Source organism: Salmo salar, chromosome 24, assembly GCF_965601325.2.
Source record: "Salmo salar chromosome 24, fSalSal1, whole genome shotgun sequence".
NCBI lineage: Eukaryota > Metazoa > Chordata > Actinopteri > Salmoniformes > Salmonidae > Salmo > Salmo salar.
In genome coordinates this window covers 13,964,561-13,982,855 of record NC_138314.1, presented here as the reverse complement: position 1 = coordinate 13,982,855, position 18,295 = coordinate 13,964,561, and the positions used below count along the sequence as shown (strand labels likewise).

The window sequence follows — 18,295 nt, the reverse complement described above, 5'->3', positions numbered from 1 at the left end:
ATAAAATTGATCAGAACTTCAGAATTAGTGGAGAGCCCACTCTGGACATTTGATGTACTTGTAGATTATATTGTTCCAAACAATGTCTTAAACTGAACAAAATCAAAAAGGGTTGTTTGAAAATATTAAGATTTTTAATGTTGAATAAATGCATTAGAATATGTGTATTTCAAAATCTAAACATATTCCATATGTTGGAGCACACTCTAAGGAGCACAATGACACCAAGGTGTTGTCTGTATCATGTAGGGTACACGGATCATTAGGTCTTACAGGAGGCATGTATAGGTCAAAAAAGGGCCTAAAATGGCCACTTTAATCATGACTTTCTTAAAAAATGGTTTACTATACTAATGTAAAAAGCATGTCAAACATCCTTCCTCTCACTTAAGTTCCTATGTGAGACTTGCCAGAACAATCTGAGATATCAGAAATATTTTCCGCTTCGGTGACATTTGGGACACACCCAATATCACACACCTCATCTCCGGAGCCACAGGAGGGAAATTGAGGTGGAGGAAATTGTGGCTGTTTCATGGGTAAAGCTACCATTAGATCCCTGTGTATCTGGATGGGCAATAAGGCCTACAGAGAGTGCTTCTGAGGTCTGACACAGTAGGAAATTTGTGCTTTTCACCACGTTCTCCCAATAATAAACCAAGATGGCCGTTTAGGACTGAGGAAAACAGTAGCTGGACTTAAGCCATTCTCTCTGACAACATGAAGATGCCCAACTATCTCACCCTTTTGGCTTTGTCAATAGTGAATATGAGGTCTTATCATATCTGTGGGTGGTGGTATTTCTGAGAATATTTTATTTGGCTGAGGCACAAATATGAGTAGTTTCAGTATAATGTCACAGTTGAATTTTTGGAGCACAAGCTGGCAGTGAAATGTATGCGCCACAAGCCTCCGTTCTTTTTTTACATCCTTGTGGATATCTCACAGCCAGGATGGCCCCAATCAGTATTCAAGCAGACAGCCCCGACAGACATTGACGCTGTGCCAGTATTTATGTCGCCGGAAAAGTTTCTCCCTCTAGCTTCGAGGAAAATTTATCGCAAGTCTCCTCAGAATGTGACGGGTGGAACTGGGTGATTAATTTGTCCAGTCATTTTTTTAATGTGCTCCGGGATGCGCAGCACTTATTGTCTTCCCCCACACGTCTATTACAAAATCTGCAACAACAAAAAAATCCTGAAGCATCCTGTCTCCCTCCTCAGCCCTGTTGCCTCATTCCAGGTCTGAGATATGGGGTCGTCTTGGGGTTAGCCTAGCACTGAGACCCGACCCGGGTCCAGTCTGGACTGGTGTTTCTCTCTTCTGTCAAAATAAATCTCCTGCTCCTAAAGTGTTGAAAGCTGTGTAAATGTCAAAACCATCCGTCTGAGGTGTGGAGGGGAGGAGAGGGAAGGGAGACTGAGCCATCCGGTGAAGCTATTCCCTGATTTCTTCTCGCTGCGGCAGCGGTTGCCAGGTGCAGATGTTGCTCCGCCTGCCTCTGAACCAGTAGCCAGGTTTTCTCTATCTTCTCTCATTTTTTTTCTTTTTTGGTGGGGGTTGTTTTTGAATATCCATGAGAGGGTGGACCCGCTGGGGCTCCTGTCAGGGAATTTTGCGAGCAACATATCTCTCGGTTTTTAACAACGTCCCCTCTGACTGGCCTGGCCTGCCGTCCTGCTGTTGGTTAGGGGAGGTCGGTGTGTTTGTGGTTTTCCATTTTCCCCATTTGGCTGATGTGTTCCCTCTCCTGGCTTGGCCCTAGTTGACTGCTACAGCACAGAGGATCTCTTCTCAGTTGAACAGCGAGAGAACCCTGTTGTACAGGATGACATTGGCCTAATGCAGCCCCCACTGTAGCCCTTTCCCACATCGGCCCAATGTAGACCTTACATAGACTCAGCGTAGACCTATAATAGTATGTAGTTATAGACTGGACCCATGCTAACCAAACACAGCCCTGACAGACCCCTTTCATCTCCTCATGAGCCACCTCCATGTCCCCACTATGTGTTTAATGCTGTTGTTTTTTTTGTCACTTTTGACTTGAAACTCCTATCCTGCTGAGAACAACCCCATCCTTCCTCTAGTCCTCTATTTACACTCTGCTGCAGGAAATGTCTCTTAAAGAGATTGGTGAGGGGGGGGGGGATGAGAGCCCTGCTGTGCTATTTCGATATTATTTTTTCCTTCTCCTCCTCTCCAGTACACTGGCAGCAGCACTCTGTGGCTTCCTTATCCTCTGCTCTCATCCTCATCCTCAGTAAGACCAGCCTGCAGGTCTGTGCTTGGGGAATTCAGCTGCAGCCAGAATCCACCTGTTCCTCTCCACCGCACATGCAGGGTTTCAGCCCGGCCCCAATAACAGGGGGAACTAGCATCACTATGTGAGCCACCCGGCAGCAGCAGGCAGCCGTTGTGGTGCATACTAAGAACACATTTCTCCCAGTTCCCTGGGTATGATCTCAAACCAGGATCCATTTACTTCCAGGCGCAATGTCAACAGGCAAATCTAGGAGAAAGTCTGCAGTTTTTTTGAATGTGATTTTTTTTTTAAACAAATGACTGAGTGGTGAGAGAGAGACAAATGCTGCTTGATTACAGGTTGTGTTGAGCCAGTAACAGGCTCATCTGGGTAGAAATGTGTGACAATCAATTTGCAGAGAACTCCCAATGCTGAATGGGAAGTTGATTGACAGGGAGCCTAAGCCACTTCCAGTTTCTTTAATACCATGTACCTATAATTTCTTTTGACAAGTAAAGCCCTGAAATTAGGGTTTGCAAACATTCCCTGGAGAATTAAGGTACAGACAGCAAACAGGCTTTTTTTCTCTAATCCTGAACTCACACACATAGACACGTGCACACACACACACACACACCTGATTGTATACAATTGAACATTTAAACATGCTTTCCAAAGTCAGGGCCATTTGATTTCCTGTGTTTCTCATTCTCTTTCTGTTTCTCTCTCGCTATATATATATATATATATATATATATATATATATATATATATATATATATATATATATATGTCTGTGTGTGTCTCCCAGTCTCTCTCTTGTTCACTCACTGCCTCTGAATACTATCAACAATGACCAGTTATAGAAAGGAAATCAATGCATTAATACGTGTGTTCTCTCTTTTTCATTGATCTGGTCTCCAATGTAAATGTTTCGACTCCCTTTCTTCTGTAAGAATGGCTCAAAATGGAAGGTTAGGACTTCAGCATGGCCTTAAGATGTTATGTAGACAGATGTAACACGCACACACACATGGTCATTCATATCATGTTGAGCCACAGAATCTCTTGACTTACCACTCTTCCCAGTCAGAAGAAGTCGTCTGTCATTCACCCACAGAATGGGAAGATTCAAGGGCAGAAGTGTAGCTCTCTGGAGACATCCTTACCTCTGGACTGTATCAGACTTGGGTTCAAATACTATTTGAAATCATTTCAAATTCTTAAGCTGGGCTTGATTGAGTTTTCCAGGTGCAATAGAACAAATAGAAGAGTCGCAAAAGTGCAAACCCCGCCCCGTCCTGCACTTCCAAGCAGACTAAAGCAAATGCTAACTGTTTTTGAAAGATTTTGCCTAGTATTTGAACCCAGGTCTGGCTTGATATGCTGATTGGTACTCGTTACTTAATTATACATTTGGACCCACCACGCTACAACACAAAGGGCCGCTGTGCCTCCTTTGACCCAAAGTCTCCCTTTGTGCCGGGGCTCTGAAAAGGAGTTAAACAAAATAAAGAGGGGCACTTAAATATGTTGCCACAGAAACTTAATTGACAGATTGAAGCCAGGCAGGCAGTGTTTTTCAGGGGACCTTCTCTTCTTCTCTTCTCTATGGCTCTTTGCTTGAATAGCTTTTCTCTTTTCTCCCTGGCTCCCCCACTGTGAGGTCCAGGAGGTCTGACCAACTGGTCCACTCCTGTTTCCACAACTTCACTTCCCATTGTAGTGAGAGAGGAGCATTTATTCACTATTAACACCTAATGAACGTGAGAAATGGAAGTAGAGATTAAATGAGAGATCAGCTTTTGTGCCTTATGAAGGAATGCTAGCCATGCAGGAGACAAGTGGTTATATACATTGTGGTCATAATTGAACATTTGCATTTCAAAAGTTTTAGTCCGTTTTTATAACCAAATGTGAAATACATTCATGTTAACATACTAATGGAGAATGTTGGTTATAGGATGTGATGATCTGATGATGTGTGGGAAGCTCAATTCATATTCTAATCAAAAGAGTGAAGGACACTTTTCTGTTGATTGCAAAATGGACACTCGACAACTCGTGCACGCTATACTGATATTTGTTTTCCACTTTTTGTAAACTATGGTATTTGCACAGAAAACTCAAGAATAGCGTTATTGTATTGTATTGTGTACTCCTTTAGAACCTTGAAAACTCTCTCAAACGCGACACTTTCTCTCCTTTCATCTACCTTCATTTGTGTTGAAAGCTGTCACTGAACAAGAAGTCTACCATAAAAATAACATCTGCACTGATTATGAGGTTGCTGGTGGTGGTGGGGGGGGATAAAATGAATAATTCCTTATGTTTCCCCTTTCTCTTCCCTTGCAGTGTGACAGCGAGAGTGACGTTGATGACAAGGTAAGACTTTTTTCTGTGTATCTTTCCCCACCACATCAAGTGTACTTGAGGAGTTGTGAATAACAAATGTTGAGTTCCTGACTGAAGAAGAAGAAGAAACATCCTTCTGTTAAAGTGAGAGGAGATGAGGAGGAGTTATAATAGACTGACAATGCTGCTAGTCACACTACTGTTGAGCATTTGCATCCTACAGATAAGTAACAGAAAGAAAGAAACTAACAAGGAAAACGCACAGGTAACTGCCAAAATAAAGGAAACCCGCAACTTAAAGTGTCTTATGGGCCAGTTTAGATTCAGTCAGATCAAATGTTATTTGTTACATGCTTTGTAAATAACAGTCGTGGACTAACAGTGAAAGGCTTACTTACGGGCCCTTCCCAACAATGCAGAGAGAAAGAAAATAGAGAAATAATAGAAAAGTAGAACACTTAATAATGAAAGTAATAGAAAAGTAAAACACTTAATAATAAAAGTATTGTATATGGTTATATTACATGCCTTAATTGTCTAAGAATAGTGAGGAGAGAGGAAACCCCAACTTATTTAGGTCTATAATCAACAGCCTAAACTGTTAAATGTGCCTGGCTTTATAAATCATCTATATACTGTACCAGTCAAACGTTTGGACGCACCTACTCATTCCATGCTTTTTATTTATTTGATTATTTACTACATTACAGAAAAGTAGTGAAGACATCAAGCTATGAAATAACACATGGAATCATGTAGTAACCAAAAAGTTTTATTGCTTCTTTAATCAGAACGACAGTTTTCAGCTGTGCTAACATAATTGCAAAGGGGTTTTCTAATGATCAATTAGCCTTTTAAAATGATAAACTTGGATTAGCTAACACAACGTGCCATTGGAACACAGGATTAATGGTTGCTGATAATGGTCCTCTGTACCCCTATGTAGATATTCCATATAAACAATCTGCCATTTCCAGCTACAGTAGTCATTTACAACATTAACAATGTCTACACTGTATTTCTGATCAATTTGATGTTATTTTAATGGACAAAAAATGTGCCTATCTTTTAAAAACAAGGATATTTCTAAGTGACCCCAAACTTTTGAACGGTAGTGTATGTATGTATGTATGTATGTATGTATGTATGTATGTATGTATGTATAGAAATAATGAACAGTATGTATGTATAGAAATAATGAACAGTATGTGGATAGAATATTTAGAATATGTAGGATAGAATAGTATATATATACAGCAATAGTTGAATAGGATGGCATTGACAGGAATACACTATATACATATGAAATGAGTAAAACAGTATGTACAAAAGCTGAAGAACATACGCACATCCAGGTACTTTCTGCAGGTGCTGGAGTTGTAGGCAAACTCATGGAAAACAGAAAGGAAAACGCTGTGCACTGCTGCTCATGCTCCCAGGGTATTTTTTTTATAACAACATTCTGACCCTTAGGTCTTCGTCAGGCATCCATACATAAAACAGTATGTAAACATTATTAAAGTGACCAGTGTTCCAATAGAGAGTACAATAGAGATTCTGTCATCTGTGGATCTGTTGGGGCGGTATGCAAATTGGAGTGGGTCCAGGGTGTCTGGGATGATGGTGTTGATGTGAGCCATGACCAGCATTTCATGGCTACAGATGTGAGTACTATAGGGTGATAGTAATTTACACAGTTTACCATGGTGTTCTTGGACACAGAGACTATGATGGTCTACTTGAAACATGTAGGTATTACAGACTGGGTCAGGGAAAGGTTGAAAATATCAGTGAAGACACTTGCCAGATGGTTAGTGAATGCTCCTGGTAATCCGTCTGGCCCTGCGGCCTTGTGAATGTGACCCTGTCTTACTCACATCCGGAACACCTGATGCTCTCACACATGGTTCAGTGTTGCTTGCCTCAAGGCAAGCATAGAAGGAATTTAGCTCGTTTGGTAGGCTCGGGTCACTGGGAAGCTCACGGTTGGGTTTCCCTTTGTAATCCGTGATAGTTTGCAAGTCCTGCCATATCCGACGAGCGTCAGAGCCGGTGTAGTAGGATTCGATTTTAGTCCTGTATTGATGCTTTGCTTGTTTGATGATTCGTCGAAGGGTGTAGCGGGATTTCTTATAAGCGTCCGGGTTAGTGTCCCGCTCTTTGAAAGTGGCAGCTCTATCCTTTAGCTCAGTGCGGATGTTGCCTGTAATCCATGGCTTCTGGTTGGGATATGCATGTACGGTCACTGTGGTGACGACGTCATCGATGCACTTATTAATGAAGCTGGTGACTGATGTGTGAAACTCCTCAATGCCATCAGATGAGTCCCGGAACCTATTTTATTCTGTGATAGCGATTTTGGCCTGTGGAATTTTTTTCCCGCTCCTCTACCAAGGATATTGACGGGAACTGGAACACGCTGTCGTACACGTTGATACAGAGCATCTCAAACATGCTCAATGGGTGACATGTCTGGTGAGTATGCAAGCCATGGAAGAACTGGGACATTTTCAACTTCTAGGAATTGTGTACAGATCCTTGCGACATGGGGCCATGTATTATCATGCTGAAACATGAGATGATGGCGGTGGATGAATGGCACGACAATTGGCCTCAGGATCTCGTCACAGTATCTCTGTGAATTCAAATTGCCATCGATAAAATGTGATTGTGTATGTTTTCTGTACCTTATGCCTGCCCATACCATAACCCCACCGCCACCATGGGGCACTCTGTTCACAACGTTGACCTCAGACAACTGATCGCCCACACGACGCCATACATACTGTCTGACATCCGCCCGGTACAGTTGAATCCAGGATTCACCAGTAAAGAGCACACTTCTCCAGGGTGCCAGTATCTATTGAACGTGAGCATTTGCCCTCTGAAGTTGTTTACAATGGCGAACTGCCGTCAGGTCAAGACACTGGTGAGAACAACGAGCACGCAGATGAGCTTCCCTGAAACTGTTTCTGACAGTTTGTGCAGAAATTCTTTGGTTGTGCAAACCCACAGCTTGATCAGTTGTCTGCGTGGCTGGTCTCAGACGATCCCGCAGGTGAAGATGCCATATGTGGAGGTCCTGGGCTGGTGTGGTTACACATGGTCTGCGGTTGTGAGGCCGTTTGGACTGCCAAATTCTCTATAACGACGTTGGAGGCAGCTTATGATAGAGAAATTAACATTCAATTTGCTGGCAACAGCTCTGGGGGACATTCTTGCAGTCAGCATGCCAATTGCACACTCCCTCAGAACATCTGTGGCATTGTGTTGTGTGACAAAACTGCACATTTTAGAGTGGCCTTTTATTGTCCCAGGCACAAGGTGCAACTATGTCATGATCATGCTGTTTAATCAGCTTCTTGATATGCCACACCTGTCAGGTGGATGGGTTATCTTGGCAAAGGCGAAACGCTCACTAACAGGGATGTAAACAAATTTGTGCACAACATTTGAGATACATTTTTGTGCGTATGGAACATTTCTGGGATATTTTATTTCAGCTCATGAAACATGGGACCAACACTTTACATGATGCGTTTATATTTTTGTTCAGTGTAGTTTACAGCTATCATAAGGTATTCTAACTGGCGAGCAGAATCTCGAGACTTCTTAATTTTAGAGATCGCACACCAGCTGTTTTTAGCAAAGAGATACACACCACCCCCCTTGAGCTTACCTGACACTGCCGTTCTGTCCTGCCGATTGTATATTATCCATGTCCTTGATCATCCACGTTTCCGAGAAACATAGGATATTACAGCTCACATCAGCCTCTATATCGCCGTCTCTTTCTCTTCCGAGTGTCAGGGATTAGTGCCTGGCCCGGAGTGAGCAGTATGTCCTGTGCCGCCGACTCGTTGAAGTTGAAATCTTCATCCAAATCGAGGTGAGTGATCGCTGTTCTGATTTCCAGAAGATCTTTTCAGTCGTAGGAAACGATGGCGGGCACATCATGTACTAAAAGAGTTAAGATCAGGGCAAAAATACACACAAAATAGCGGAATTGGTCAGGAGCTCGGAAAATGGACTCTATACACTGTACACTCACAGCGCCAGTCTGGCACAGATTCTACAAGTGTCTGGAGCTCTTGTTGGAGGGATGCGACACATTTGGTGTTTTGTTGATGGTGGTGGAAAACGCTGTCTCTGTTGCCGCTCCAGAATCTCCCACAAGTGCCATTGCCATTGAGACGGCAATGGCATATAGTTAACATTGTTTTCATGCTCATAAATCATTCAGTTACCACTCGTGCCCTTTGGATGGGATCATTGTCATCCTATGGGGGCATAGCCATGGTGGCCAAAATAATAGCCTGCCCAGCATTTTTATACATGATGGGATGTTAATTGCTTAATTAACTCAGGAACCACAACTGTGTGGAAGCACCTGCTTTCAATATACTTTGTATCACTAATTTACTCAAATGTTCCCAGTATTAGTTTTTCACAACGCAAATAATAACACTGCTTTTATAGGTGTAAGAGAATGTTGCGTCTTTCAATTTGAAACTCCTTTAACCTCAATGATAGCCTCAGACTGTGTACAACATTTATCACATTTTACATACAGTACAACAATGTGATGCAAATATAGATAATAAATGTCATTGATCACTCTATTATGTATGTTTGAGTATCATATTCCAATTAATTTCATGCAGAAAATACACTACTGATGTCCCTAATATCCTAGGGATAGCATTGCAGCATGTACAGTATCACAGTCTTTATGTTGTTAAATGGCAGATTTGCCAAGTTGCCATCAGTTATTAATCATCTGTCAGTCTGTTCGACAGCTGTTGGCCAGCGTCTATACAGAGTATTTGTAATAATATCAATTTCACAACTGTACACTTGTTTACTTGGGTGGCTGGCTTGTTCATCTATGGTTTCCTCCACCACCACCTGCAGCCATTCCACCATGAGCCACCAATGGGAGCCTCACACATCTTAATTCCCCCGCAGTTTAGCAATTACTCCCTGGTAAATGAATGAGATAGCATGCCTAATCTCCTGTAAGCTTATCTCCCAGTTCTGTGGAAATGTCTGCGGCTCCGCTCGCCCAATAAATAATACATTGATAGCAGCATAATTTGCATGAACTGTAGCTTTGGCAAGTCAATAGGCTTTTATCTCTTCATTGAACCAAAAAGTGAGTGAATGACTGAGTGTGGGAAGGGGAGCCTCTCTCTCGCCCGTCAGTTTGACATGACAGGAAGGGAGTTTTCAGGGCCTGTCAGTTTCCATACAGCTCCCTGGCATCACTATGGGTGAGGAGGGGGAGGGGAGAGGAAGGAACTACTCTACAGACAGAAGCCCCCCCCCCCCACCTCTGTATCCTCAGATCAACCCTCCCTCTCTGTTTGCTGTTCTGTGTCTGTCCATACCCCTACCTCCTACACCTGCCGCATGGTAGGTTCATTGCTCATTTGAAATAGGAATGCCATATGTTTTATGTCAAGGGGTTGTTTTAACTATGTACGTGTTGTTCACAACATGTGGAAGCAATTACTGAGTTGCTGGAAAATCAAAGAGTGTGTTTTCTATCTTTCTCCAGTAAGGCTAATCTATCTTTTTTTTTTTTTTTTTTTTATCTATTCAGTGAACGCATAGGGAATGGGGTGGGGTTGGTCCATGTGAGTGCAGTAGTCTCTGGACCTGACTGGCGGTAGTTAACTCCTACCAGGCAGTCCATGGGGCCTGGGAAAAATGTGCCACTGTCCATAGAAACCAGACAGAGCTGGCGTACATCACAATGGGGCCGTTGTGAATTCCTAAAGCACTCCTCTCTGAAAGAGCACAATGTCTTCCATGTTCATTACATGAGCTAAAAAAGAACGTCTGTGTTTGGGTAAGGACCGTAGTAAACGGACCTCTTCTAGATCGAGGAAATGGAGAGAACTATTAACTTCATCAAGATGACAGAGTGGCATCCCTAGAAAATTGAATGACGGGGGTCAGAGAGAGATGGGAAAAAATCCATCTTGACAAGCCATCAGTGGAGTCAAATCACTGGTGTAAAATTGGTTTTCATGAAGGAAAGACAAACATTGTCATTTGTAATTGGCCACACTTACAATAACTCTGTCTGTTTAATTTCTAGCATGTTAACTGCAACAGGTGCTGCCAACAATGGCTGCTTTCTTTCACTTCAAATCAGCAGCCACCTGAACACCCACATTGTCAGGATTTAACAGATTACATCAATTAGAATATTGCTTGCAGGTGTGCCCGTTTGGTGCAATCAGTTACAGTTATTTGAATAAAACTGTCTGGTAGCCAGGCTGGTGTATGGTATTGCAGGCCAGCCTGGGTAGATATGGGCATGTCGTAAAACCATCATATTCAAACACACAACAGATAAGACTGCAGATGTATTCCAATGTATTCCCGTGTTGGTTTTCTAGAGATTGCTAGGTAACCTCTATCTGAGTCCTATGTTGTCAGTGGGGATGTTTATGTAGATTCACCTGCCTGGCTGTGCCTGCCCCAGATATAGGTCTACAGGCCTACTCAGATTGTTTTCTCATCGCTCGTATTTCCTCCATGGAGCCTTACCCTCTGTGTAAAGAAATGTGTAATTTTCCTCCATTATCCGAACATAATGTTTGACAACGAACAGGATTCAAAGTCAGAAATAGTATCCTTGACCCTGAATAACCCCCCGAATAACCCCCTGCTGTGGCCTGAAGCGTAGCTCAGATGATTACGATGATTTCTCTTTTATGGAGAGCATAATGAAGTCTCTGTGTTGTTTCAACTATTAAAACGTGTGTGTGTGGGTGTGTGTGCGGGCGGGCGGGCGTACATGCATGTGTGTTTGTAGCCTGGCTAAATTAAATGTTCATGAAGAGGGTTAACCGCATGCTTGAAGAATTGCCTCCACAACAGAAGGGCCTGTGTGTAAACAAACCCTGTTGGACTGTCACAGGCGTTTTAGTGGAATATGAAGGGCCCATTAGATTGTATCAGGGTCAAATGAGTTCAACTCATCCTATTCTGGGCGGTCGGCTCTCTGTGACTCTATTGATAACATATTATTTATGTCTGCCGAGTGGTTCATACAAAGCATGTGTTACCCATTAGCCTGTTTTACACTCAAATCTGTTCCTCAATGGCACTGTTTGTCTAAGGTTGATGTTTGATCAAACAGGACGTCACCAACTTAGCCACTAAATGTATTTTTAACAATATTTAATGTAATTGTGAATCAGATACTGTATGTGTTAATTTACTTTATTACGTTTATTTTTGCAGGGAAAGTGGACATTAACCCCCTATAGTCGATTGACACACCGGCTCTAGGACTCATCTAAACGTAACTGGAACTGGTTCTAAAAATATATGGAAGTATAAAGGCAGTTTTGTGCCTACCCAAAAAAGGGGTTAAATATGTCGGTCTAAAATATTGTTTGTTACATTAGATAAAAATAGAGACTCCGAGCTAGAAAATGGTATATCATACACTGCAGTTGAGGAACAATGGGAAAGTAATTCTGCTTTGAAAGTTGATGAACTTGTAACCCTACTTTTGAGAAAATGGCACTTGAATGTTTTGGTACACCTACTGGAAAGCTCTTCTTTTTCTACACCCATTTATTCACACCCTCTTAAGCCTTAGCCCCACCCATCTCTTAAAAGGAGTCCCATGTGAGGCCATGTGCTAAACAGAGGGAGTAAGGTAGACAACCAAAGATTTCAAGACTAAAAGTGGTGAAAGTAGTAGCAAAAATACACGTTATCTAGTCCTTGGCCAATATCCTAATCCAATTTTGGTGCAGGTCATGTTGTTCTTTGCATAAATGTTTCTAGTAAACACACACTATATCAAATAAAAGTTTATTTGTCACATGCACTGGATACAGAAAGTGTAAACGGTACAGTGAAATGGTTACTTGATATTTGCATATTAGTAATATCAAAAATAGTGTCCAGATATGTATTGTATAAATATTTGATCATTATTAGATGATTCTTACTCAGACACACCTGTCCAAATTGATGGACTAGCTAAGTGGTTGAGTCGCTATTGTTTAGACATGTACACATGTTCATGAAATACAATAGATGACAATAATCACCCCCAGACACACCTGGTTAACTTGATGGGTCATGTAATCATCTGGCAAAGTGGAGTCTTTTGTTTAGACATGTAGCTAGCTAGCTAAACAATTAACCTAATGTTGCTTTCAAGACAACTGGGAACATGGAAAAATATGAAGTCAAGTCATAACACCAGTGATCATCAGGTCGGAAAGTCGGGTCTCTAGAAACAGGCCCGAGTTCTCAAGTTGGAATTCCGAGTTGGATGACCGTTCAAAACTATTTTTCCCAGTCGGAGTTTCTAGTTGTCTTGAACGCACTGAAATCGGAAGTCGGAGATTTCAGGGTTCCCAGTTGTTTTGAACGCAGCAATAATCTCAACCCATACTACTAGCAATACAAACTGATTGTCACAGCTAGCAACCATGCATGAATCTGCAGGTAGCTAAAGCTAACCAACTAGTTTCAATGTTAGCTAGCCTGCTAACATTAGGCTATAACTAGCAATGCAAATGGCTTTCTGAGATACGAATAATATTAATACATAGATCATACACGTAATGTTAGCTAGCAAGCCAGCCAGCTAACGTTAGCTAGCTAGCTAACAGTACACTTTAACTTGCAATGAAAGTGACTTAATGACAACATTTTTTACTTATAATATTTGAAAATGTAGCTAGCTAGACTTACCCATAGATGGATGAACGCTTCTCCCTCTTTGTCACGAATGGCATGGTTGCCCTTAGTTTGACGATGTAATCTGGAAACAGGTGTTTTATACAACAGCCTTCTGTGTTCTCTTTTCAACTCCCTTCGCATATTTGCAATCAAATGCCAGAATCTCCTTAGCTATCATACTCTGCTTCCACCAGGCATTCCACTGATTTTAAAACTCGGTTAACTTCTTCCGTGACAACAACACTGTTGATTGCCGTTTTTTCCCCATCACTGTCATCAGAAGACTCATCAGAAGCTACATTTTGCAGTTCTTCATGATATCTTTCTAAAAAGCAGCTACTTTGCAGCTCATGTTATAGACAGAAGCATGCTACATGGTATACAAATTCATTATTCATTATCAAGAGTGTGCAAAGCTGTCATCAAGGCAAAGGGTGGCTACTTTGAAGAATCTCAAATATAAAATATATTTTGATTTGTTTAACACATTTATGGTTACTACATGATTCCATATGTATTATTTCATAGTTTTGATGTCTTCACTATTATTCTACAATGTAGAACATAGTAAAAATAAATAAAAACCCTAAACTGAGTAGGTGTGTCCAAACTTTTGACTGGTACTGTATGTGTAAAAAAAATACAAAATAATTCTGAGCTTTCTTATATCTCCTAGATATAATTATGATAAACACTTAAACTTTGTTTCTTTTTATTTGTTTTTGATTGTCTTTATTGCCATATATAAATGTGTTATTCAGTGCATTTCTTTGGGCTATAGTAGTAAAGGCCAAATTCAATATTTTAGACTTTTAAAAATGAATCAACATTTAAAGTAAAAGTGCTGGTTTTAGCCAGCCGGCTAAATTTCGATCATAGTCCCTGGGCAGGTCATTTTTTTGGGGCTTAGTTATAGTGAAACGTGAATTCTCGTCTTAATTTTGACAGTTTGTTGCAAAAGCAAAATATTTTGGTCTATTATAATAGTAGCAGTTGCCCCTAGCAGTTCAACTCTACGTCATCTCAAAGTCTCCCTTCTAGATGTTCTGGGTGGTACCACCTCAGGGCTTACTATAAAAGTAGGTGGCAGCATGCCTTATTTGGCAATGATCTTGGTAAGATGCTTCCTTGACCTAGGCTTACTGATGTTACACAAAATTCAAAAGGCATTAAGGCACATTTCTGCATATGACCAAATTAAATATTTTTGCTTACTGTTTCATATACATCTGTGCTTTTACGTAGAAAAACAACGTAGGCTATGAGGATTATATGTTTATTTGAAGCTACATTTAACTAGGCAAGTCAGTTCAGAACAAATTATTATTTACAATGAAAGCCTACCTCGGCCAAACCCTAACGACGCTGGGCCAATTGTGCGCCGTCCAATGGGACTTCCAATCACAGCCAGTTGTTATACAGCCTGGAATTGAACCAGGGTCTGTAGTGATGCCTCTAGCACTGAAATGCAGTGCCTTAGACTGCTGCGCCACTCGGGAGGCATCATCATAAAAAAAGTGACAATGGTGGTCATCACAAATTGTTTTATTTTTTCCCAACCACTATTACTGATTGGTCTGCTAATACAGTTAGTTTATAGTTCAATGGTTGTGAGTTCTAATCCCACATGAGGCAGATATATTTTTTTTATCCTTTATTTACAATATTCATCCCATGCCCACACACTTCTAATTATGAAAAGTGAAAGCATACCTGTGGGATTGCCCTGGTAGTAGTTGTAGGTTTGTACAGTGCCTTCAGAAAGTATTCAGATCCCTTGACTTTTTCCACATTTTGTTAGGTTACAGCCTTATTGTAAAATTGATTAAATAGTTTTTTACAGTCGTCTTGGGTATGACCCTACAAGCTTGGCCCATCTGTATTTGGGGAGCTTCTCGCATTCTTTTCTGCAGATCCTCTCAAGCTCTGTCAGGTTGGATGGGGAGCATTGCTGCACAGCTATTTTCAGGTCTCTCCAGAGATGTTCGGCTAAGCTGGGCTCTGGCTTAGCCACTTAAGGACATTCAGAGACTTGTCCCGAAGCCACTCCTGGTTTGGCTGTGTACTTAGGGTTTTTGTCCTGTTGGAAGGTGAACCTTCGCCCTAGTCTGATTTCCTGTGAGCTCTGGAGCAGGTTTTCATCAAGGATCTCTCTGCACTTTGCTCCGTTCATCTTTGCCTCGATCCTGACTAGTCTCCCAGTCCCTGCTGAAAAACATCCCCACAGCATGATTCTGCCACCACCATACTTCACCGTAGGGATGGTGCCAGGTTTCTTCCAGACGTGACACTTGGCATTAAGGCCAAAGAGTTGAATCTTGTTTCTCATGGTCTGAGAGTCTTTAGGTGCCTTTTGGCAAACTCCAAGCAAGCGGTCATGTGCCTTTTACTGAGGACTGGCTTCTGTCAGGCCACTCTACCATAAAGCCCTGATTGGTGGAGTGCTGCAGAGATGGTTGTCTTTCTGGAAGGTTCTACCATCTCCACAGAGGAACTCTAGAGCTCTTTCAGAGAGACCATCAGGTTTTTGGTCATCTCCCTGACCAAGGCCCTTCTCCCCCAATTGCTCAGTTTGGCCCGGCATCCAGCTCTAGGAAGAGTCTTGGTAGTTACAAACGCCTTCCATTTAAGAATGATGGAGGCCATTGTGTTCTTAGGGACCTTCAATGCTTCAGAAATGTTTTGGTACCCTTCCCCAGATCTGTGCTTCGACACAATCCTGTCTTGGCGCTCTACTGACAATTCCTTAGACATCATTACTTCGTTTTTGCTCTGACATGCACTGTCAACTGTGGGACCTTATATAGACAGGTGTGTGCCTTTCCAAATCATGTCCAATCAATTGAATTTACCACAGGTGGACTCCAATCAAGTTGTAGAAATATCTCAATCAATGGAAACAGGATGCACCTGAGCTCAATTTCGACTCTCATAGCAAAGGCTCTGAATACTTATGTAAAAATGTCTAATTGTCATTATGGGGTATTGTGTGTAGATTACTGAGGATTTTTGTTTTATTAATCCATTTTAGAATAAGGCTGTAGCATAACAAAATGTGGGAAAAGGCACTGTATACGGTACCCCAGCCTGTGAGTTTATTTGGCCATTGGGAAAAAAGCTACTGAGTAAATACTTCAACGCAGGTTGGATTGAATTGAGCCCTTAGTCTTAATTTTCAAGGTGAGGATTGCACTTTCCTTTCCTACACAATACCGCAACAAATAAAATAAAAATGGCACACCATGGGTGATTCAAATTTGCACCGTAAGTGTCAATAGATGTCAGATACTAGGCGCCTTACCACTGTGAGCTAACTGTTTAGCTTGTGATGCACATCATTTTATTATCTGAGTGTGGCAGTGGACTTCTGGTAAGAATGCTTTAGTGAGAAACTGTTGAGATCAGGCACAACTACGTTTACCCACACCCCAAAATGAATATTTATGAGCAATTCCCCCCCGATCCACAACCTGAATGCATTTGTTTTTATTTGAAGGGGTTGGGAAAAGGCTGAAATTGGGGTTGAGAGTTACCCTTTAAAAGAAATACAGACAGACAATAAGCACATGAAGAGCAACATATGAAAAGCAACACTTAGCACGCAGACAGACAGAGCAATAACACAAACAGAAACCAAACAAAATGTTATACTACCATACTCTACTTGTTTTGTTTGGTGGAATCAGTCATGCAGATAGAGAATGTTATTCCCACTGTTTCAGTAGGACGACATGGCCTCAGTTAGCTGAATGACCTTCATTGACCTCTGTTCCCCCAAGCAGTTCAAACAAGATCAATTATTATTCCATGCATCTATTTAGAAATATCAGCGAGCCGAAGTTAGCAACTTTTCTCATGTCTGTGTTCATGCTACTTGAAGTGAAGAGGGTAATTTTCTTTCATTTAAGAGGAAGAGAAAAAAAAGCGGGATTTGTCCTCCTCTCTCTGTTTTAAAAAACTGCCCTGAAGTGTCGTCCTATCTCTATTATTCTGAGCTCGCCTGTCTGCGCCGCTGCTCGTCCCATTTCCTTTGTGTTCTTTAGCTTTAGCAAATAACATCATGGCTCTCTGTCTCTCCTCTCCATGTCAGGAATACTAGCATTAGCCTCTAATATGCTACTCCAGTGCTGTTCTCTTTACCAGTCTTAGCTAACACAGTGGCTGGCCTGCCCTGTCATGGCTCTGCAGCGATGGCGTAATGCTCATTCGCCCAGTGTAGACACCCAGGTCGTCTAATTCCATTTGCTTCTATTTTCCAGGCAGGCAGGCAGTCATTCAGCAGTAACTGTATCTGTCTGAGTCTCCCACTGCCTCTCTCCTTTCTCCCAGGGGACCATTACCACATCCCTGCTACAGCTCTTTAATGGTTTCAATACTCGCTTGACAGGACGGCACAACGCTGACTTGATTGACACATTAATTCCTCGCTCCCTTATCTCCCGGTATAGGGAATGAATGGTGTATCACAGAGACGAGTGTTTCTGAGAGCTTATCAGTAATGGCTCGTCAGGTAGTGTCCTCCTAGGTGATGTATCTGGGGAGTGTGTCTTAAGGTAACATGCACCTACATACGGAGCGCCGTGTCTATGGAAATACAGAACACACCCACTCTACCCCCCCTTCTTCTTCCTCTCTCTCTTTCTTCCTATCTCTTTCAGTTTTATTATCTCTCTTCCCCTCTCTCAGAGGATTTTGTCATATTGTCGTCCATCTCACTCCCTCTCTTTCTCTCTCTCTCTCTCTCTATCTGTCTGTGTGTTGCTTTCTTCCCTCTCTCGCCCATGTCAGAGAAAAGGAAAAAGGAATGGCAATGTCTGTGCCTCTGGCCCCCTTATATCACCCCCCCCCCCCCCCCCCCCCCACATCTCTCTTTCATTCCCTCAACCCCTGTGAAGCCCAGGTTCTTTCCCAGACTCCTCATATTCAATAACAAACAGCCCACCCACCAGGTCGCTGACAGCCCTAATAGTT

The 18,295-nt window shown here is 42.0% G+C and overlaps 1 protein-coding gene across 8 annotated transcripts in view; it reads left to right on the top strand.

Annotated features, from left to right (window-relative positions):
• LOC106585083 (autism susceptibility gene 2 protein) overlaps nucleotides 1-18,295 on the top strand; it is a 385,999-nt gene that overhangs the window by 252,554 nt on the left and 115,150 nt on the right. For all 8 annotated transcript variants that reach the window (XM_082968508.1, XM_014170870.3, XM_014170872.3 and 5 more), the window contains one exon: nucleotides 4,601-4,630. In XM_082968508.1, the coding sequence (XP_082824634.1) occupies nucleotides 4,601-4,630 (30 nt within the window). The remainder of the gene's footprint in view (nucleotides 1-4,600; nucleotides 4,631-18,295) is intronic.